Source organism: Corvus kubaryi, unplaced genomic scaffold, assembly GCF_017639235.1.
Source record: "Corvus kubaryi isolate FWS band 111438036 unplaced genomic scaffold, C.kubaryi_AGA036_p1.0 37367, whole genome shotgun sequence".
Taxonomy (NCBI): Eukaryota; Metazoa; Chordata; class Aves; order Passeriformes; family Corvidae; genus Corvus; species Corvus kubaryi.
Window position 1 is genome coordinate 306,661 of NW_024581119.1, and position 23,318 is coordinate 329,978.

Here is a 23,318-nt window from a genome sequence, read left to right on the forward strand (position 1 = left end):
TTTTTCCCTTCCCCCCCCCCCCCCCCCCAAATAATGCATCGGTAAATAAATACCCCAGACCACGAGGTCAGCGTGTACCGGCATGGCCTGTGAAGGCACCGGGCTCCGGTTGTGCTCCGAGAGCAGAGCATCTGCGTGACACAAAGCCTGATACCGGCCGGGCGCAGAGGTGGAGGGTGTGGGAGATGGCCCTGCATCCCAGCATTGAGCTCAGCAGTGGCACACGGAGCACAGAGCTCAGGCACCGCTTGTTCCCAGCCCTGAGGCTCCGCAGATGACACTGTCCAGCAGCCAAGGGGCGCGGCAGGCACCATGCCGGGCGGTCTGCTGGGTACCGTCCCACTGCCAGCCTTCAAGTTGTTTGATTTTTTTTTAAGCTGCATGTCAACTATGTCACACCTTTGGAGAGAGGATGGGAAGCGGGAAAAAATGGCAGAACTCTTGACAGGGTGCGACACAGGACTCAGCCCTGTGTCCTGTCGTGAATGCATCCCTGGGCTCCAGCCACAGAAGCCCTGAGCCAGCCCTCAGCCATCGGAAGAAAAATCACCCCTGATAAAGAAATGCTGCCACCCCAAATCAGTGAGAGACGGATTTATTCATTTCCCTGACATTTTAATGGTTTCTCCCCTTTTTGCGGGAAGATGATTACAAATTAAGCAGCATTTAAATGCTTTTTACTGTCAACAATTAAAAGGGGTGAAGGCGGGTGACCAATTCATTCCCCGGGAAACGCGCTGGCTCTCGGCGGGCGCCGGCGGCCCTTCCCTCTACTGTACACTGCACAATGGCCCCGAGCGCACCATTAATTTTGCAGGACGTTCAAAAGCAAATTAAAATATAAAAGCCCCCGGGCTCAAAGATAGATACTGAGGGAGGGGGCAGCATAGGTCATGCTTGTAGAATTGGATTCTTAGCAGCTGGGGAGGTTTAAGCACAGCCCCGCACGCTGCGTTCAGCTGCCACCTTTGCCCACTGTCCCTGGTTTCTGTGTCCCTGCCAGACCCAATGCTGGGCCAGCAGCTGAAAGCCACTAGTGGAGCAGCTGTTAGCACTGCCGCAGGGTTCTGAGGTGGAAGCCGGAGTGATCTGGGTGTTAGATGCTCTTTTGGTAAGCATGTTGGCCACAGCTTGCAGGGCCTTTTTAACTAGGAGGTGGTCCCAAAACTGATCTTTAGGGGAGGGATGCTTGATGGAGGGAGGGAAAACCCAATGGCTGCAAGCCTGGAGATACACATCCCTGTTCTCCAGCAGCTTGATCCCAAAGCAGTGCAATCGCCAGAGACGTGATGACGAGCAAGATGCGGCGTGTGACAGCGTGCCCCGTCCGAGTCACAGTGAGGGATGCTGCAGCACCGCGGCGTCGAGCGCGGCACCGCCCCCCACCCGCTGCCTCTGCCAGAGCAGGAATTAAACTAAAAACCGGCGTGGCGACGGGTGAGAGAGGCAGGGTGGGGTGGGACTCCCTCGGCACTGGGCTCTGGTGGAGTTACGGATGCGGGAGGTGCACCGCAGGAGAAAGGCGACACGTCCCCTTTAAAAGGAAATATAATTTACAGTGTGCAGCCAGGCGGGCCATAGTTTCAATCTCGTTTACTATAGAGAAAACTCTGCTAGCTGTTCTCTATCCCACAAATCCGATTTAATCAGACAAGCCAGCCAGCGTGGCTTGAAGTAAAAACGGATAATTAGTAAACAGAGAGCTACTTCAGTGCTTCATTGGCATTCGAGCCGGGCTAGTGTGTCGCATTTAAAATGCAGTCTGATGAAGTTTACAAAATCAAACCATTTGTTACTCCTATTGAAGAGGCTTCAGGCCACTTGCAATTAAATTGGAATTAGTGCTTAGAATGAGATACAGCAAATTCATACTAAAAAGGGATCTGACTTTCAGACATTTGACTTCAAGTTTTTCCCCCCATGCTAGAGCACACGTGCGTGTGCCAGCCTGCCGGCCCCCCAGAGCCCCCAGCAGCACTGCCAAGTCCAGACCTGCTGTGTGGCTGGGAATGGGGTGACTCGGGGATGCTGTGGCAGCAGGGGAGGGGGAGAAAGGGAGCGGAGCCACCATGCTGGTGAAGCAATCCCCGCTGAGCCCCAGCATGGAGGCAGCACAGGGCTGGGAGTCCCCAGGCACGCAGCGCCAACGTCGCAATGTGCAAACCAAACTGCCCCTCCCTGAGTCCCCTTCATAACGCTGCCATCTTTCCCTGCCTGTCCTCAGAGCCATGTTATCAGACTTGAAAAATGAGGCAGATCCATCCACTGTTGCAATAATCAGGAACACAGAATGAAAGGCTGTAGAGGGGCACACTAGGAAGGCTCCAGCATTACCATGGGCACGAGCACGCTCACATCAAAGGATGCTGACAGAGCCTGTTGCTGCCTTACGCACACACCCTAAAACCCCCGAACCCTCAGCTCACGTCCTGCTAATTCAGGGTCTCCCACAAGGCTCCCCCCTCCTTCACTCTTCATGTTTAACATCATCTCTTACATGATGCATGTGCCTGAGTAGACCTGACACTGCTGCTGTCCTTACAACAAAGGTGAATGGCTCCAAAACATCCTGGCCATGCAAAGCAGGAGCCCAAGGGCTGTTGGCTCTCCTGAGATGAGATTTCAGGGACATTTGATGATTTTTGTCAGCATGTCAAAGGCCCTCTACCAGCCTCCACCTCCCAGCCAACACTGCTGGCTGCTGCTGCAGGGGAAGCTGCAGGCCCTAGTGTGCAGGAAACGGCAGCACTGGGGAGGAAGGTGCCATTGGCAACAGTGGCCAAAGAGTGGCAGAGAACCCTCCCTTTCAGCCCTGCCCACAGGAAGGCTGGGAGAGGCAACAGTGCTGGCAAGGGGCACACTGCCTGGAGCATCCCTGTCACAGCTCCAGCACCCAAGCCCAGGCACAGCTGGCCTGAAGGACAGCCTGAAGACGCCCAGCTCAGCTTGACACAAGGGACCCTGGGGACACTGGTGGTGGCACATTCGGCTGTCATCGAGTTGAGGGGGAAGATGGGTGATGAAGGACAGGCAGAAGAGCAAGCACCGGCACAGGCCTGGGGACACTGGTGGTGGCACCAGCACGAAGGCTGTGTTTTTCCCCAGGATGATGGTGGATGCATGTGCAGGGTAAGAAAATTAACCCAGTTTTGGTGTCTGCTTTCAGGATTCTTATGAAACCCAAAGTGGTGTTTTTGGTGGCAGCACTGAAGTGCACCCACGGGCAGGTGCAAAGGAGCTCTCCCTGAATGCTGCTGTTGGGACACAACACCTGCAGATGCCTGCCTGGATGTAGGGGTGCTGTGCAGAGCTGTGTCGTGCGGAGCCACCTGCTCCGGTGCTATTGAGGGGTGATGGTGGCATTCATTACTGTGCTGAGCCAAACAGCCCCTACAACCTTCATGGTTCAGTGGAGAAAGGGGGGAAACCCCCTAAGATAAACAGAGGAAATACAGGCATTTTGTGCCAGAGTCACCAAATCATCCCAGTTTCAAAGGCTGCCTCTGGACTCCACAGCTCAGCTTCTGTGCTAATTAACATCTTTATGGAAGGCAACTTCTCCCAAGGGGGCATTTGTTTGATTATTATTATTTACTTAGAGATAGCCTAGCTTTCTTCCCAACTTTAACTGACTATGGAAAATTAATTCTTAAAAAGCAGCCGATGCTGCCTGCTCTCCTGCCCCTGCTGGTTTTCCTCCTGGGCTGGATGGCTGCAACAGGAGGGCAGGGCAAGCTTCTGGCACTGCCTGCTGCCTCCGTGCCAGCTCACACTTTTACAAATGCTGAGGAGAACGCCGGCATTTCAGAGCAGTTGTACAACATTGACCTTGCAAGCACAGGGGATTAACAACCCCCCCAAATTAGATGCCTCATTTTTTGCTCCTGCAGTGATGCACAGGGCTGCTTCCCACCCAGCCATGCTCCTGCTCTCACCCTTGCCTGGGGCAGAATGCACATGGAGGATGTATGGGATGCTGGTGCCCCCAGCAGCGTGGGCAATGGGTGTCAGGCCTTGAGCTGCAGCTCTGGCATGGGCAGCTCATGACTGCTGGGGGTGATTTATTCCAGAGGCCATCTGGACCTGGGGGACAATGTGGTCCCATATCCTGGTGACCTGGCTCATTAGTCACACCCTCGCAGCTTGACCTCTTCGTCTTCCCTTGAGTATGGTGGGACAAGAGCATCCCCCTCTCACCTCCCTTTTGGTGGCCCATTGCTCCCCCGTGCCCAGCTGATGGCACCTTGTGCCTTCCCCACCACCCTCCACCTCCATCACTGTCACCGTTGCCATCATCACCACCTTCCCTCACCATGTTTCCTGCGATTGTTCAGGCAGAGCGATTACAAGGGCATGTGCGGGGAGGGAAGGAGCCTGGCGACGATTAGCGGCGGTGGCTTTATGGCAACAGGCACACAACTCATTCGTTTCATGTTTTGCAGAATATAAAAGCGCTGAAACATTTTAATTTTAAATTCTTATCATTGAATTTACTGCTTTTCTCTCGCAATGATTTGTGTTGCTTTTTAATTTTTACAGTCTCTACAGAAGCCAGATGCTACCGCCTAGGGCCAAAATAATAAAAACCCGCTGCAGTCGTGAGTTACAGAACAAAAAGGAAACGCGCGGCTGACAGAAGTTAATATCTCAATTTAACAGTGCTGCTCCGCTAATGATCCTTTGATATGTGTTTATTTAGAAAGGTCTGATCTTGACCTTGAAAGCAAACTAAACTGCAAAGTCTTTATGAGAGGAGAGAAAGACTTTATTTATAGACTGGCTTTGCGTCAATCACGGCGGCAGCTGGACCCGCGCTGGGTGAGGCTCCGCGGCTGCCTGTGGGCCCAAATGGGGAATTCAACGGGAAATACGTTTTTGGGTGGGTGTGGGATCAGCTGTTGTGGGGGACCGCAACGCATCCCCCATCTCTAGGGCAGGATGCTGAGCCCACCATGGAGATGCAGTCCAAGGGATATGGGCAGCTCCGGGCCTGTGAGGAATGCTCCTGATCCAGACACACCCCTGTCCCCAGAACAAGCCACCCTGGAGCGCTGCATGCCTGACCCCTTCTTCCAGCACTGGAAAGCGCCACCTCTGCTCCCTGGTCTGCTCCCTGAATGTGGTCCCCAGGCTTTGGAATGAAGGGACGTGCTCAGCATCATCCCAGCCCACACTGACACAGCCTGAGCAGGCTTTCCTCCTCTCCCTGAAGAAACTGATTGCTACGCAAACCTGGCAGACGGAGTTTTTAAGGGCATATCCTTTTTACTGCATTTCCACCTCCTGGCTGGGGAAGGTGGGAGGTTCCTGAGCTTTTAATACTTCTAGCCTGGGATTGCACTGCAAACACTTCACACCTATGGTGCACTGTGCTCTCCAGCCCAATTTCCATTTTTTCAGGCCAAACAGTTGTTTGAAACCATTTGCAGTCCCTAAAGCCTTCTGGCTGAAGCTGGAGGCACATCCTCCTTGCAAAGCTGTAACCCTCAAAGCCTTTTTATTGTACTGGATATCTGTCAAAATATATCAATACATATTAAACCCATCCAGGCAGCCTCACTCACGATCATCCTTGGCAAAAACTGTCACTCAGCTGTTTTAGCCCTAAAGGTACTGATGGAAAACTGCCCCCTTTCCTGGCAAAACTCATCACCTGGCCAAAATCCAGTAATCTGGTATCTGAACACCTATGTGCAACACTTCCCTTTTGTGCTGCTTTCCCCTAAGCTGACACCATTCTGGAGAATGCTGGATTCACCCCTGCCATTCCCAAGGAAGCTGTGCATTGAGGGACCACCTCTGCCCTTCCTGAGGACCAGTTTCTCTGGGGCAACCAGCGGCAAATCATGGTGGCATTTCTGGCCATTGCATCAGATGGGAAGCTGCCATCTACACACTTACTTGTCATCAGTGCACCAGCTTCCCAGATTTCCCAGTTGGAATTTGGACTGAAACCAGCTGAAAAAACAATTTGACTTTCTGCTGAAAACCCAGTGTATTTCCCCCAGTGCTTCTAAACCGTGGTTCAACTGATGTGCTAGAAACTGCTCCATCTCCCAACGAAGAGCTTTGGTGAGGAGACCGAGGGGTCTTCCCATGGGAGACCACTATGACCATCACCACTGCCATCATCTCACCCGGCACAGAGCTCCACCTGCCCATTGCCAATCCATTCACTCGTGCATCTCTCCTGTTCAGGGTGGCACCATTCTGGCATCCCCCAGTCTCACGGAGCTGTCGTGAAGCCCTGGTTCACACCTCATGCAACAAAATGACCTTTTTGGTGTTGAGGCGGCTGCCTGGCAGAGCCTGGCCAGTGGAGTGACCGGCTGCCGTGAGGCACAAAGCTGGGACTCGCAGCATCTGCTTATTATTCCTGCACCCCCCTCACTAAAAAAAGAGAAAAGATGAAAAGGCCCCCTCGGGAAAGCTGGGGAGACGTGGAGCGGCACCGAGCTCAGCCTGGCCCCCAGTTGTTGGGGGTTTTTGTACAGCGGGGAGACGCGAATCCTGGGGGACAAAAGTAACTGCTAAGGTAAGTTAAACCTTGTCGAGATGAACTTTCCTGCTACTTTTAATTAAAAGTTCTTTGGAATTAAAAAGGACACTATTCAGGAAAGGCTGAAAAAAAAAATTCATTGACACCAGCCCGCCCCCCTCCCCTTTTTCCCAAGGAAAAGAAAAAGCTGTTTTTGTGTGTCTGCTCACCCAGCCCGCACTGTACAAAAGGAAGCGGATTTGCAGCAAGACACATGAGATGACCCCCTGACCCCGAGCCGCTGAAAAGTCCTCAATGGCATAAATACCAGATAATCAATCACATACCAGGAGGGCCGGTCCCCCTGCCCTCGCCCCCGCCGCCGGGTTTATGAGAGATGCACTGTAAACGGACACCGGCTCCTGACGGGAGGCCCCTCTCGGCATTCCTCTGCTGGACCAGGAGACCCCGGCCGCCTCTGAGACCGTGTTTCATCCCTCTTTTATGAAGCCCAGCATGGAAATGCTGAGCATCCTCAAGCTTGCCATAGCTGATCCCTCGTGCTCCAGAGCAAAGGGGGACAGAGACTTCTCTTTGTGCTCTGGAGAGATGGCCAAGCATCCTCCGTGTCACCACAGGCCAGCACGTGGCCAGCACTGAGTTGGGCATGCAGAAACCAGGGAGAAACCAGCCCCATTTACAGAAGGCTTTGCTTTCTGGGGGGCTGGCTTTGTGAAGCCTTTGTGGGTTCTAGCAGTGACTACCGTGTCATGCTGTGCTCCCTTATGGGGCTCTGACCAGCACCCTGACTGCCAGCAGAGGAAGGCTGCTGAGTCCCTCTGGTGCTCCAGGGCAACAATGGATGCTAAAACTTTCAAGAGAGGGAAGGGAAAAAACTTGCTGTGATACCGCACTGGTTCAGTTAAATGGGGAGCCACTTGGCAACTAAATTTGATAATGCTTTTGTCCACGGGTCAGAGGTTAAATATGTTCACACTAATCCCCTTCATCTAGAATTAAGGGACAAGAAAGATTTCTCCGTAGCTTAGCGAGAGGGCTTTTCTCATCGCAGTTTAAATAGTATTTGCACAGGAAAATTAAAGGCGGACCATTGGCCCTGATGCCATCGTGGCTGCATGGCTCTGCCACACTCCCATCTCCTTGCTTGTTTTGGTGAATCCACCAGCTTGCATGACGACTGGCCTCATCACATTTCCCCACGTGTGCACCAAGGAGCACAGGGAATTCTTGCTGCCATTTGCTGTCAAGGTGGCAGAAGCAACTGTGGTTTGGGAGGCAGGGAGATTCCCGGCTGCAGGAATGCGCGCCAGGACTCAGATTTCAAGCGCTGTCACAGGACATTACTGTCAGACAAAGGGGCTCTGTGCTGTGCCCCTAGGACCCACTTCCCCCAGACCCTCTGTGAGCTGGGGCCGGCACCTGAGCATCCAAAATCCACTCTTGCACCCAACAGAAAATCTGCGAAGCATCAACTGTCCATCACAGCACAGCATTGCCGGCACTCCCTCCTGCCGTGGGACTGTGGAGCCGAGGCGAGCACGGGAGGGATAATTACCTCTAAGCGTATTTAATACTACAGTGCATTATCTCTAGCTATGGAGAAAAGCATGATCTGGAGGTATTTCCCCCCAAAGCCTCATTGGGCTGCTCTCGGAAAACCCTCCTGATTCCTGTGAAATGGTAATAGGAAGTCACAGGCAGCCCAGAAAGACGTCAGGTTGGTTTTGGTAAGGAAGTGTGCCAACTGCTTGTGCTGGCTGCTTGTGCCAGGCATTGCTCTGATCAAGCTGTGGAAGAGAATGCAGCAGGACAAGCCACAAACAGCGTCTCCCAAATCTGCTGTTGGGGACATTGCAGATGGCTGATGGTGGCCAGTGGCACCACTGAGACAAGCCCCAGCCACCGGCAGAGTCATACCAGCATCCTAGCGGAGTGCTGGCCTGACCATTACTTGCAGTGCCACACTGAGTGTGAGGCAAACAGAATTTGTGCTCCAGTGTGATTTATAGCTCACATCACCAAACTCACGTGTTACGTTCCACTTGCTCAAAATTTGTCATTTCCACACTAGAAGAAGCAGTGTGCCATACATCTGCAGCATCACTGTCAGGTTTTGGGCTGCAACCATTTTGAGGCAGAGAAAGCAAAGCAAATGTGAGGAGATTAACACAACTATGTAATAAATTGGACTCAATGTACATTTGCCAAGAACAGGGGCGGTGTGTGCCTGTGTGACAGCGCAGCTCCGGCGCAATGCCCCCTCCACCTCCTCCAGGCTCCCACGCATCCCTTGGCAAACCCAAGCCAGTAACGGGGTTGCTGGGATGCTCGTCCATGGAAAAACACCGAGAGCTCTGGCATATAGCACAAAAATAATTTAAAAATTTTAAAAATCCCTGTGTGGTTGTTGAGCAACACTTGCCACGGGACCCAGCGTGGGGGCATCCTGCCACCTCTGCTCCCGGGTTCCTGCTCTCACACGCCAGATCTTTCTCCCTTTGTACCTCCGTTTATACTGCACAACTGTTTTGAATCTCTAAAATAATGTGACAAGTTAATGATGGCACAATTATCTAAATGTTTAACAGACATGTTATCTAAGTGAATCGGATTGAGATTCCATCCCGCTGACAATAAACATCAATGGGAGAGCAGAAAGTGATAGGCAAATTATCACCAACCCTGCAATTTCAATGCTATTAAATTTGGAGGAATAACAGCCCTGAGGCCTGTAAACTCTGAATAAAATAGACCCTTGTGTTTGGCCAACTATTAAATCAAAACGCTACCAACATCCCAGCAAAAGAAAAAAATGGGGGGGAAGAAAAGGGGGGAAGATATAGAGCTTTTCAATTTTCAGTTACATGTTGGTTTCATTAACTCTTTTCTGCTACTGGTGTCTCAGGGCAGAGGATAAGAGGGGTATGAGGGATGTGAGGATGGTATGTAGGAAGTGAATGCTCCCAGGGGATGCGGGCAAGGGAGAGTGAAGGATTCTGCACATCCTTGGCAGCACGGCCAGGGGCACGCCAACCCCACAAATCAAAAAGCCAACTACTTGCCGAAGCAAACTTGCTCTGTATTAGGTGTCGATCATGCCCACGTGAAACTGGGTCAGGAGTAAATCTGTGCTGTCCCGCTGACTGACACCGGCTGCCGTGCGCTAACTGCCTTGGCACACGGGAGGAAACTCGAGACGAGTCACCTCTGATATTTATAAACGTTGGCACGAGCCCAAAACCTGTTAGCACGAACACCGCCCGTGTGCACATCCCGACTGCCAGCGATGCTGCCTGGGGGTACTCAGGCTGCCATCTCAATGCATTCTGGTTCTCCCTCTACATGTGAGGAGAAGGATGAGGAATTTTCCATGCTCTCCCCCCCAGCACCAAGCTTGTGCTGCTGGCAGATGAGCCAAAACAGTTGCTGCTTTTCCTATTGCGGCGGGACGGGGGCCAAGGACAGCACACACCCGGAGAGGGCGTCTCGGCCCCGTGTCGACGGGGCTGCAAGCAGTACTGCCAGCACTGTGCTTACAAGCAGGAACTATTTTTTTGTATTTATTCTTGTTTTTTGCCTTGCCTCAGGAAGTGGGGTGTTAGTTTTCTGCTGTAGAGATGAGAAGTGCTTGGTGCAGCACATGTACAACAGCCTGGCTCTGTGTTACTGTCATTTGAAGCAGCAGGGAGGGCAGTGGGAAAAGAAATAACATAAAGGGGGTCCTGGGTGCTGACAGTCCACTTGAGAAATAGTGCCATATGCTGAAAGGAAACCCCAAGAACTGTTCATCTCCTGCACAAAGCTCTTGTGGAGAGGTCCCATGTCTCCCCTGAACACTGTTTTTGAGTAATGTGGGTGGATTTGGTCAACCTCTACCAGACACCCTACTCAGCTTTTGATGCCATCCCTGAAGGCTTCTACCTGCCTCTCTACCAAAAGGGGTTATGCATTTCTTTTACCTGGAAAGCTGGAAGGACTTTTGCCAGCCAAACTGCAGCTAAGGGCAAAGGGAGGATGCCCAAAACAAACACATTCTGGGAGATGCTGTTATTTGGGAAGGGGTTTAATCATAGCAAGGCAGGGGAGGGATGCTTTCCATGCCAGCAGAGGAGAGGAAGCAATTCATTTTGGTTGCCCTGGCCACCCAGCCCCTCTCTGCTATGCTTACAGCTGGAGGTGGTGATGACAAGCTCCCCTTGGGTCACCATGTCCCTCCGCTCTGGTTGCCCACTGCCCTTTGAGCTTTGGCACAGTCCAGCCCCAAGGATTCACCAGCCAAAGGGGGTTTAATCCCTACAGGAGTGTCAGGGTTGTGAGCCAAACTGCTCTGTATCTGCAGGATGGTTTTGGTGCAGGCATCATTGAGCTCCACGGCTGGGCTCCCACTGGTCACCCCAGGATGCTCAAGGGGTCTGAGAAACAGAAGGAAAGGGGGAACTAGCTGCTATTTGCTTGGCCACTTTGAACCCCCTGCCTGGGCTTGGGTCGTTCAGCCCTGTGCAGCCAGTCCCTCGTGCTGGCTGCCCCTTCACAGCCCTTCTCCTCAGCCTACAGCATACAGCATTTCCAAACAGACCTGGAATGGCAAAACCCAGCTTACAGCTGTATGGCTATGGACAGGGAGGGCAAGTACTTTAGGATTTATGGACTGGTGCTTGGCCAGCAGAGCTCCATGACCGTGTGATAGCCAGAGCCATTCCTGCCCGGTGACACAGCACTTTGCATCGATCCTCGCATCCCCAGCGTGAAGCTGGCCAGGTTCTCTGTGCCAGCCCTGAGCACAAACTCACTGCCAGTGGCATTTATCAGGGCTTTCAGCACTGAAAGACGAACCTGTGCTTGGTTAAACTGCTCCTGATATAGCACAGAAGGAGCAGGCGCTCTGTCCTGCTCCAGTCTAGATTTGGAGGGTGAAGGGCTCCACCTGGGACTGCCCAGCTGTGAATTCCCCCAAGCAAACCTTTCCCAGGCATGGCAGCCTTTGCAAGAGGCTTAAAGAGATCTTCATGCTCCTGATGGTGGCACCACTGAAGGACTGGGAAGTGCCAGAGAAGAAACATGGCAGAAACTAGCTTCTGGGAGGTGTTTGGACAGGGACAAGCTTTGCTTGCAAAGGGGACAAAGACCTCATGTTTATTCTGCTGTTGTTTCCCATGTTAATGCTGAGCAATGGTGTAACAGGACTGCACCAACTGGTGCCTAAACCTGTGCTTTAGTCTAAGAGGAACAGGGGCTGCCTGGGCAGCACAGACGCAGGAACCACAGAGGGTCCAGCTCTCTGTTAGGCAAAGGGTGACAAAGGCAGCCCAAAAGTTAAATCCTGTGCCTAAGCGAAGGGTGGAAAGGGAGTGCCACGTACCAGTGTGCGTCTGCCGGTGCGTCTCCAGGGCATCTTCCTTCGAGAACTGGGCACCACACTGATCGCAGACCAGGGCTTTGGCACCCGCTGGGGAGAGAAAAGAGAGAGGAGGGTTATTCAAGGGACAGAAAGATCCACACCTGAACGTGCACATGGACACTGCTGCTGCCATTAACACTGCAGGACCAGAGCCATGGAGGGGTTTCATGTTTAATGTCCCCTGTGCAGCCAGCAAAAGCAGTGCCTCATTCAGCCCTGTGCTCCCGTTCCTTGCACATCACAACACAATACAGAGCTGCTTGCCAGGAAAAGATTATTATTATTTTTTAAATCATTAAACATCAATGCATTTCATTAGCACTGTAACTTATCCAATTGCAATTGGTTTCCTGTCCCTTCCCATCGTGGCTGCTGCTGCCGGTACCCAAAGATGCACCTGATCAGGGATGTGGCTGGAATGGGGCAACTGAGTGAGAAGCTCAGAGGCATCTTTGACTATTGGAAAGAGACATGGGATTGGGGGCAATTCTTAGAAAATTACTATCAGCATGTGCTGCTGGTCTGGGTGAGGAAAAACCGAGGATACCCAGCAGCAGACACGTAACTTCCAGATGAAACCAGATGAATGACACACCATATCCAACAGCATTGCGGGACAAAGCCACGGCCCCATTTCAAGGTTTGATTCATCCGTTGTGAGGAGCTGAATGTGACAGAGCAGCACTCAAGGTGGGGGCACTGCCCCGCAGAATGCTGTGCTGCCCATTTTCGGGGTCCACACTCCCTCTCCCCCCTCCTTCCTACCCCACTGAGCCCTCTGTCCCATAGTCAAGGTGGGATTTGAGGAAAGGTGGGCAGAGAAGGCGACAGGGAGAGAGGTATCACGAGATGCATTGAAAAGAGAATTCCTTTGCCTTTAAATTGTCTCGGTAACGGCTGGCTCGCAGGCAGAAATATTTGGCAGCGGCGAAATTAAAAGTGATAAATTTTCTCGCCAAGAGCTGATCGATAATAGAGGTCTCATCTGTTAATCAATATGACAGTCTGCCTGTTTACTGTGCATATGCTGTTCGTCGCCGCCCTCGCTGCGATGTCAAGTTTGCATTCAAAACAACCCGAGTGCACCTGGGCTGTTGGCTGCTCCAAAGGGGCGAACACACCCCAACTCTGGGGGGCTCCAGGGTGGCTCCCTCGCACCTGCCACCGGCCAGGGGACCCCGCGCCCGGGACTCCATCAGGGATGTGGGGCATCCCTGAGATGCGGGTACTGCCAGAGGTCCCCCCTCCAGGCACAGCAGGGAGAAGAGTGTGTCCACGAAGGTGCCAGGATGGGGAGAAGCTGCCAGGGCGGCGAGGGGCCGGATCGATAGGGCAGCAGCGCGGGCTGCCCTCCGCTCGGCACACGGTGCGGGCAACGCGCAGCCGGCAGTTGCCAAGGCAATGGCTCTCCATCGCCACTCAAAGCTCCGCCGGCCCCACCGCAGCAAAGTGTGATCCATGAGGATATGGCAACCCATGATCTGTGAGGATGCAACAACTGTGGCAGCAACAGGTTCTCCCCAGGCAGGGCGGCTGCTGGTGTGTTGCCCCCTCCCTGCGGCTGTGCACCAGCAATAGTGGGCATTCTGTGCTTGGAGGGGCTCGCTGCATCCGCAGGCTGAGACACAGCAGGGTCCTGCTAAACACGGGGTTTGCTTTTACTTCCCCCATTTCCACGTGGGATTAGTGGGGAGGAGAGATGTGCCAGTGCCCTCCACAAGCTGTGGCCAGAGGGGCCGCAGAGACGCAGGGAGGCATAGCCAAGCGAGGCAAAGGCAGCCAGCATCTGGCTGGGGGGCGGGCGGAGGGGGGGGGAGGAAAAATTCCTGGCGAGGCGAAAATAAACAGGGTGAACGCAGGGAGGAGCTGGGCGCACTGGCTTACATAAGGAAGCACAGTGTGTACCAAAACAGCGGACCCAAAAAAAGCCGGAGCTGTCAGAACAATGAGTACAGACGCGGGGCATTTACAGCAGGCGCTGCCGTACAGTTTTATTTACAGTACCTCTTATCAGCGCGGGAACAGCACGCCGCCTGCCAATTTCCAAAGGCCAGGACTGCGTGTTCTTTCCCTCAAGTAGATGTGTACTCCAGGCGGGGGGAATTTTTTTCTTTTTTTTTTTTCTTTTTTTTTTCTTTTTTTTTTTTTTTTCTCATCAGCAAAACAAAAACTGAAACGGAGCCAGAATTCCTGTAATGTACACACGCCGGCGGGGAGGGGGAGGAGGAGGAGGGCGGCGATTGAATATGTAAATAGTTCAAGGTTAATTTTACTATGTGAGTCACCGGGAAAATGTCATCCAACATCTGAGCTTATTATAACAGGGCTCTGAAAAAAAACCACCATGGCTTGCTGTTTGTTATGAAAGGGAGCAGGACACGTTGGAAAGCGGAGCTCATGGCAGGGCTCTCTTCTCCCCCCCCTGCCTTTCTCCCTGCTTTAAACAGAAACCATCAGCCTCTCTGAACACACACGCAGGTTTGGGCAGGGTATATTTAGCCAGTGCCTCGTATTGCCTACAATATATAGATATCTCCAGATGATCTTATCGATGGGATGGGACAGGACGCCGCGTGCTGCCAAGTATCAGCCGTGTTTCAGCGCGAGCCTTGCTGTTGGCACCAACCCCCCTGCCGTACATTTATATCTGCACAAGCAAATTTATAACCCCCACCTAATAAAGGTCCCTGGTGCAAACGGGTGAGGAGCCGCTGCTTGTTCCATCCTGCACGATCTGCGTAGTCATTGCTGCCCCATCTGCCCCCCAAGTAAGGTTGCAACTGCCCAGGTCTGCAGTGTCCCCAGCAAAGCCACAAGGAGGGGCAGAACTCAGGTTGGACTTCATGATCTTGGAGGTCTTTTCAAACCTTAATGGTTCTATGATTCTAATTTCCCCTCCAATAAATGTGAGGGAACAGGCTGCAGGGGTGTACAGTGGCTCTTGGGAGCAGGATGCCCCACGGATCATGACACAGGCAGGGGCTGCAGCTCCCTCCCAACCAGCCAGGCTTAGCTCGGTGGGTTGGATGACAGAGACCATCTTGTTTCAGCCACCTTTATCCCAACAGACCCCCCCAATGTCCATCACTTAATTACTTTATTGGGGAGGAGAAACTTCCGTGGGGCTATGGAAGAGGCGCTCTGAACTCCAGCTCAGGAAAAAAGAAGGAATAAAGGAAAAAGAGGGGCTGCCAGCATCCTCTGGAGGAGGAGGAAGATGGCTAAGGGAGGAGGAAGATGGGAAATTGGTGAGGAGAGTGGTGGGGGAGGATCCAGCCTTCCCTGCTGCTGTTTCGGCACAATGGCCCCATCAGTAGAATGTGACATCCCCTCCCTCAGTAGAAGGGATTAATAAAAATTTGGGATTATATATTATTAACAGGCTGTAATTGGTGAGAAGATAGAGATGGGGGGGGGAAATATGGATTAAAAAAAATTGGCAAGAAAATTTATGCGCTGCCGTTGCTTTACTACCTAATTAATTCAGTAATTTCAAAAACAATTTTATTTATGTTCCGTTTACCACATCAGAAGTGCAAAGAAAAAAATCACCAAACCACAGTGATGCTAAAATAATACCTCAAGGCATCTATTTTTAATCAGTCAAAAAAAAAAGGGAAAAAAAGAGAAGAACCAGCCAGGCTTCTATACAATCTCTGCTGGGCAGACCACCAACTCGGGGAGCGCAGCAGCCGAGCCCTCTGCGAGTGCCTTCCTGGCTGCCGAAAACAGAGCTTGTCAAAAAAAAAAAACAAATCCATAATGGCCTGAGGCTCCTCTCCAATCTATTTTCTGCTCAGCTGGTTTTAAATGAAGTTATTATGAGTCATTAAAACACCCGCAAGCCTGTGGAAGTCAGCCAATTACAATTTTAAATTTAGCCTGTTCTCTACCCCATTCTCTTGTTTTCTTCTTTTGCCCATATCAAGCCCCTTTGGGGTTTTTATTATTGCTATTATTATTATTATTATTACTACTATTATTATTACTATTATTATTTCCCTTCTCCCCTGTTTCACCCAAGTGGAAGAGACAAGTCTAGCAATCCTGTGCTAAAAAAATACTGTGGAGAAACCCGAGAAGGGTCGAAAAAAGACGGAGCTGCAGAGCAGGCCTGGAGAGTCAGCTTCAGCTCCTGCTTCCCAAAGTGCCATGGGAAGGCAATAATAATATAAGAAAGAGTGAGGTGTGGGCATTACAGAGTGAGGAGGGACCTTGAGTTGGAGTGCCGGAGACTTATCTGAGAAGGATGCTGTGGCAACATCTCAAGGGCTGCCCTGGAGAGCTCTGGGAAAGCACCTGGAGTGATGGAGCAGGGGCTTGGGGATGGGTGAGGTGGTGGCCAGTGGCAACACCATCACCCAACCTTGGCCAGGCAGTGCCACCAACTCCTGCACCACACAGGGACTGGTGGAGCAGGGGGTATTTTAATTTAAAAAATAATAATTAAAATGCAGATTTTTAACTTGCGATCCTAAACCGGCAGGTTTTTACATAACCCCCTTTCCTGCTGCCCCTGCCAGTGCCACTCTTTCCAGCAGCATCCTCTCCACAGGGAAAAAATGACAGACCCCATCCCTGGCAGCCCCGCGCGGCGAGCGAGCACGGCGCGTACTGCACAGCCCATAAAACTCCAAACAGCCTCCAGACACTCCTGCAATCGTCCTCCATCAAAACACTTTGTCTTGCATACAGAAATGCGGCGGGGCGCCGCGCGGAATACCAAATCAGCCCGTGACGGTGCGGGGAGGCGGCTCCTTGGCAACCGGGGGGGCTTCGCCACCGCCGCCGCTCGACAGGAAACAAAATCTGTCAAGCCTGTTGGGCAAATGATAAACATTAGCAGTATTAAAAACAACACAAAAGCTGCGTAAATGGCTGACGAGCGCACGGGCAGGGGTGGGCAGGGATGGGGGGGGTCCTGCCCCATTTGCCCCCCAGCCCAAGTGAGGGGGGTCTCCAGCACCACAGCCTTGGGGGAAGTTAGGGAAGTTTCGCCCCTCCAGCAGAAATCGAGTGGGTGGCGATGGCCACGGGCATTGTGAGGGAGCAAGACGGATGGATGGCCGTCGGATGCTTTGGGCATGTGCGAGGGGTCCTGGCACGCTGCCTTCAATAATGTCTATAATGTCAATAATGTCAATAATGTCAATAACAAGGGGTGGCCAAACCAAGGGAGCGGTGAGAGACAGTGAGTGAAAAATAAACATATTTCATCAGGTGAGGGTGGAGAGAAGCAAGAAGCTGGCTTCAAGCCAGTGGCCAGGTCCAGGAACTCGGCCAAAACAGGAGCTAAAAAGCAAACCATATTTTTCTGGTCTCAGCTCAGGCTCTTGAGGCAGAGAGGATTGGGGGGGGGGGGGGGCGGAATAGGAGAAATGTATTTTTCATCAGCCAGTGTATAATTTATAAACAGCACTAAACAGTTTTTGTTTTCTTTCTTCCTCTCCCTCGTGTACACGGCTTGGCCGGCAGTCAAGCCTGCATTAATTTCTGCTGTGGGTACAGTGTGTTCTTGGATGCACATCTGCGGATGATCATAAACGCGGGAACGCTGGCAGAACATCCAGACCTGCCGGCAGGCCGCTGACATCACCCGGGACGGAGCGCGGGACGCCGGCCAGCCGGGCCGGGGGGGCGGAGGCCTCCCCGGGGAGCCGCCGCGGGTACCGGCCGGGGCAAGGGGGCCAGAGCCGCGGTCACCCCCCTCCGCCCCGCACATCCCACCCGCGCGGGGCACCGCCGACACCGGGGCAGGGGGGCAATGCTCGGTGCAGGTGAATGGCCTGGGATGAGCCCCCTCTCCTTCCACTGGGCAGAGAGAGGCAAGGGTGGGATGTGCCCATCCCTTCTGTCTGAGGTACCATCCCTACCAGCCCGTTGGACCCCACTCCCTCAGTAACCTCTGCTCCCTGGACAAGTGTCCATAACCCAGCAGGACCTTGGGGCTTTCTTCTGCCTCTCCTGATGATGAAGGAGCATATTTGGGTGGGGAGGGAGGGTGTGAAGCAACAGGGCAGGGGTCTGCAGGGCTGCTGCCTGTACATTGCCCATGCTGCCCATGAGCATCCCTGCACACTATCGGCTATTCCCACTGTTCCCAGACCAGAGTGGAGAAGGGGTGCACAGCCATCTCCACAGCAGCCATTTCTGCTGGACGGAGAGGCAAAGCAAGTGGGGACAGGCAGAAGCCCCCCTTCCTCCCTCTCCTGGGGAACAAACCAAGCTCACAGCAGGTGCTGAGTAACCGACATCCCAGGCTGAGAATGAGCACCCACTGAGCATCAGCTCTGGAGAGGATACAACTGAGGGAGCAGCAGTGCTGGGATCAGCCTCCCTGGTCAAACCAATGGTGCTCTGAACCACAGAACCAACAAGCTGGGTCTCCCACCTCGCCTTCCCTGGCAATTTGCTTTTCTGAGAGAGGAGCAACTCTCTTCATCAGCCTTAGAGGTCTCTGAGAGCTTGCCTGCCAGCAGAGCGGGCAGCAAGTAGGGAAAGACTCTGCATGGCATTAAAGGCTTTACATTTACGCTTTATACTGAGAGTCAACATGGGGACGAGTATTTACCCTGCACCTGCAAGGCTGCGGCACAACAGCACTGTGCACCCAGCCCACCCTGCCACAGAGCACCACAGCCCCCCAGGGCTGGTCCCCAACCAGGTCCTCAATAGGAACCTTTACCATAACCCATCAACACTCGGATGGGGAAGCTGCAGATGTTAACCTCCTTAAACCCTTTGGCACTGGGGCTGGAGAAGGATGCCAGGGGGCACAAGACATCCCACTGCAACTCTCAGTTAAACACACAGTCCATTGGTATGGAGGCAAAGCTGCCTTCAGAGCTGAAAACAAGCCCCACACCACTGCTCCAGTACAACCTTGCTGCGTCCAGGGCTGGTGGTGGGGGGGAGGCGAGGGAAGAGGTGCAAAGGTCTCCTGCTTTAATAAATAACAGTGCTGGAATTCACAGCGGCTGTTTGTGAGCTCGAGGCAGCGCTCTCCCCGCCCCACCCCACCCCCCCCATCCTTGCCGGATTTACCAAAAAAAAAAAAAAAATTAATCCTGTGCGATGACGAGCTTGGCTCAGCGTTCACTGTACATACTGTACCCACAAAGCTGGCTGCCTGCCAGGGACAGGCTCTGAGCCAGCACGACCATAACAAACACAAGCCGTGTGCACCAGTGCTGGGGGGGGGAACAGCATCCTTAACCCCAGTCCTGGAGGGGACCAGCATCCCAGGGACCTCCTCCAGCAACCTGCTGCTGCCTGCGGGCACCCTGAGGAGCTGGTACCTGGCCCACATAATGGTGGGATGGGGGTGGGGTCAGGGCTGGGTCTATTGACCCAAAAACCAGAAAGCAGCACCTGGCCAGATGGAGCACCCCCCTACCTCAGGAACAAGAGGCAGTGGGGGAAAAAAAAGTGAAAACAGGTGAAAAACTAGATAAAAGTGTATAAAAGCATTTAAAATATAATACAGCTTCCCTGCCAAGCTATGTGCAAGCAGATCTGTGGCTACAGTACCTGCCAACCCCTAGAGATCGGTCCTTGGAACAGGAGGAACAAGGGCTCCCGACTGTGTCTGAGTCCAGGGGTCCCCTGGCTGTCTCCAGTTCTCCACATCAGACCCCCAGCTGTGCCAGGACTGTACCCCCAAGGGAAACATCAGCTGACAAGGACTTGCAGAGCACAAATCTTCCCTCCAGTGCAGCACTCCAGCCCTCCCCTATCTATTTAATTAAAGACCCTGCAGCCCGTGAACCTGCTACTTGGATTCATTAGTCAAAGAATGCCTAATTCTGCAGTTTTGCTAACGAACCTGCGGCGGGGGCCCGAGGTAAAAGCAATGCTCACGCTACGAGCAGGGCTGACCATGAGCAGCTGCGTGGCATGTAGAGTTTGTTATTCTGAGCTCCTTAGTCTGGTAAATATTTCCAGAATTAAGGAATTGAAAACAAACTCCAAAAAAGAAAATTTAAATAAATCAAATTACTGGGCACTGGAGAACAAGTTTGCAATGTGCTGCCCGGGGAAGGGTGCAGCCAGCTCTGCACGTGTCTGCTGTAGAGGAGACGTGTGAGCTGGGCGGCCACAGCATCCCTGGGTGGACACACAGAGCAGCCCCCCACCCCCAGCCCAGCACCCCCTCCCAACCCACCTGAGTGAGCCAGTAAGTGCATTCGCAGCCGCAAGCTGTCCAGGAACCGCTTCCCGCACAGCTCGCATCCGTATGTCTTCATCCCACTGTGCAGCTTCCTAGGGGAGAACAAAGAAGGGTTAGTCCTGAAATGGGGGGAAAGTGACCCAAAACAACACTAAAAAACCGCCTGGTGCTTCCCGCAACCCACACATTGCCCAAAGTAAGTGTTGGCTTGAGAAGCACTGCAGGGAGGGCATGGACGGGGGGTCCCATGTGACTCCCCAGGACTGAGGAGACAACCCTCTTCCCATCAGTGTTTGTCATTGTTGCTATTGTTGGAGTCTTTTGATAAACTCAATACATCTGAAATCTGGAGTTAAGGCAAGGTCTGTGTTGGCAAACTCCTTCCCCATGTTCGGAGTGCTTTTGAAAAAGGCACTGTACTCCAAGAAAAAATCCTGACCACTTTAAGAGGTTGTTTGTGTGCATTTCTAACCAAATCCCAATTTCCATCCAAATTCAGCACGACACAAATCACAAGCAACAAACACAACCACCAGCTTGCAAACAGGAAACATGCCACTCACCGTTTCCTGGCAGCCCCAGGTACACACCGAGCTACGCCCAGGCGGCATTGCACAACCTCCGATTGCGTCTCCCACCCCACAGCGTGCTGGAGGGCTGAGCATCCCCCACATCCTGGCGATCAGGAAGGGCCTTTCTGCCCAGGCCACAGGCACTGATCACAGCAAGGGGTGCCAGGCTCGGCCACAGTGGCCAAACTCTGCGTTATTGCCCATTCTTTGCTGTGAAGACGTTGATGCTCCATCTTTGGGTGATCAAGCTCTGGACCAAGCGGAATGACCTTTAACAGGCAGCATTACAGGAGCACTGTCCAAGTCTACAACTATCAATGAACTCAACCTAATCCCATCTCTCTCCAAAGACATCGCTGCTGCCCCTGGCAGCCCCTCCAGACCCATTTCCCCTCCCCTTTGGGACCAGCCATTGCTTAGCCCCCACCACCCTGCAGGGGAGCACCCTGAGGCTTGGTCCCCACGACAGCCTGTGCTGCTAAGGGCGCATGGAGGGACACAGTGCCCGGAACTAGCAGTTGCACAGCCCCGGAATGGGGGCTTGGTGCTTTATTTCACAACCTCCACTGGTGACAAATAGACTCTTTACAAAGCCACCTGGCTCTGGGCTGGACAGCCACGCTGATCAATGCCCCTGAGCCCCAAATGCATAGGCTGCTGCCCGCCAGCCCTCAGTCACCATGAACCACTCAGACCTATGGCTGGGGAGGACTCCGGACAGCAGCATGTGCAAAGTTTCAACATCAGATGCTGTAAACAGAGAAGTATTTGTGTGTGTTGAGGAGTAACACAGCCCATAGCTGCCTGCTGACCTCTGATCGCAGCCACCACTTATCATCTCGCGGCAGCAGGACGAGAGTATTTCTATTGCCTTGCTGCCAAAGACAAAACAGGGATGGTCCTGTCCAGGGCTGGATGTGGATCCTCTTGTGGGAGGGCTCAGCCCCAGCTGTGCAGGCTTGCGAGGACCATGTGCCTGCGAGCTCCCACCGTACTTCCCCCGAGGTGTAAGTTTTATCGGCGCAAAGCTGCTGCTGCTCTGACTCCAAGCAGGATCACCCCTCACTGCTTCAGAGAGCCCAGAGCCCCAAACCACCCCTGCCCCATGGGGCTCAGGGGCTTGTTCCCTGGTTGCCAGCCCCGCATCCCACCTTGCAGGATACTGAACAGCAGCACAGGAAGAGTCAGCAGGAGAAGACCCTGTGATGTTCAGCAGTGAGTGAATGTTGCAGAGCAGAAGGGAAAGGAGCAGGAGTTGGTTTCAACTCTCAACTTTGCTGTATAATGTAATTATTAATCAGGCTTGTCCTGAATTCACTGTGTCATAGCAGAGGATTAGGAGTCATGCACGAATTCAGGCCAAGAAGGTTTACAATCCAAAGGATTTATCCGCCTGGCAAAAATAAATAAAACACCAGCCTCCTGACAGGGCTCCTCTGCCAACGAGCAGCTCAATAAGTGACAACCTTCTCATTTTGCATTTTTAATTTGGGACATGCCTGTCACACTCCCTGGCTTGGGCTGTGTTCACTCCTGCACTTAACACCAGGTTAGAACCACTTTGTTAGGAAGAGCACTGCAAACTCCGGGTCCACACTGCCCCTTCTGAGGCCAGAACGCCTTTTTCCCAAATTACAGTCTAATTGAGAAGTACAACATGGAGGTTTGGGGGTTTTTAAAGTGAGTCTCAAGAAACAGAGAAACAGAATGACAAGTTTCCTTCCTCTCCATCTCCCAAACCTATGGCAAGCACAACCTCTTCTCCCCTCTTCCCAGCGCAGAGTGGGGCAACAATGAAATGAGGAGACCCCCAACCCCACGGGTGCCATGGTGCCCTGGAAATCCGCACCTGCTACTGCCCAGGGCGCTACGATATCCCCAAGTCACATCCTCTCTCTATTGTTTCAATGGGGCACAGGGGTGCTCAATGAGTAATTTAGTTGCAATATCTCTATCAACAAATTTTAGTGGCGACAAAAGTTTTCCGCTGAGCGCCTGCTTCTAGGACGTTCTTATCACTCGCCATCTTGCACGGTCCCTTTCAACAAGGTCTTAAAGCGCTTTATCTGCTCCATTTCCCGGTAGCGAAATATGATTGAAATGTTCTATTTCTGCTTGCCGGATTAAGGAGATGTTGCAAAACTGCACAAAAACCTGGCAGATGTAAGCAAGGTATTACGGCTGCTTGGGCTGTTAAGATCTGAGGAGAAAGATCAATATGTGCTTCTGAAGTTGTGCCTCCAGAAAGAGTGGGTGGGGGAGTGAAGGGCGTTATAATACATCCCAGTGCTGCCCAAACTCTGTGCCAAAAGATAAACCATGCTTTATTATTCTGATCTGAGGCTGAAATCGTGCTCCTTTCTGTTGCAAGGTCTCTACAAGCACATGAGCCGAGAAGGCGCCCACGGGATGGAGAACAGAGGCAAGCGGAAAAAGCACCTTTTTTGTAAAAAGAGGGTTTTCCTCTAATTCCCACTCAGTGTCCCACTTGAACTGCATGGAAACAAAGTCAGCCAAAGCTTCCAGGCTGTGAGATATCACTCAAGGATGCTCCTGCATAGAGGATGGCCCAGGGCGATGAGGATGCCCAGGGCAACAAGGATGCCCGTGGCACAGTGTCCCAGGGCTGGATCCGACCTTCCCAAGTGAGCCCCAGCACAGGGCTTTGGCTAGGGGCTC

At 52.7% G+C, this 23,318-nt stretch overlaps 1 protein-coding gene across 1 annotated transcript in view; it reads right to left on the reverse strand.

Annotated features, from left to right (window-relative positions):
- ZBTB16 (zinc finger and BTB domain containing 16) overlaps positions 1-23,318 on the reverse strand; it is a 54,755-nt gene that overhangs the window by 7,619 nt on the left and 23,818 nt on the right. Inside the window, exons 2-3 of the mRNA XM_042034367.1 lie at positions 20,062-20,159; positions 11,859-11,945 (exon numbers count right to left, since the gene is read on the reverse strand). Of these exons, the coding sequence (XP_041890301.1) occupies positions 11,859-11,945; positions 20,062-20,159 (185 nt within the window). The remainder of the gene's footprint in view (positions 1-11,858; positions 11,946-20,061; positions 20,160-23,318) is intronic.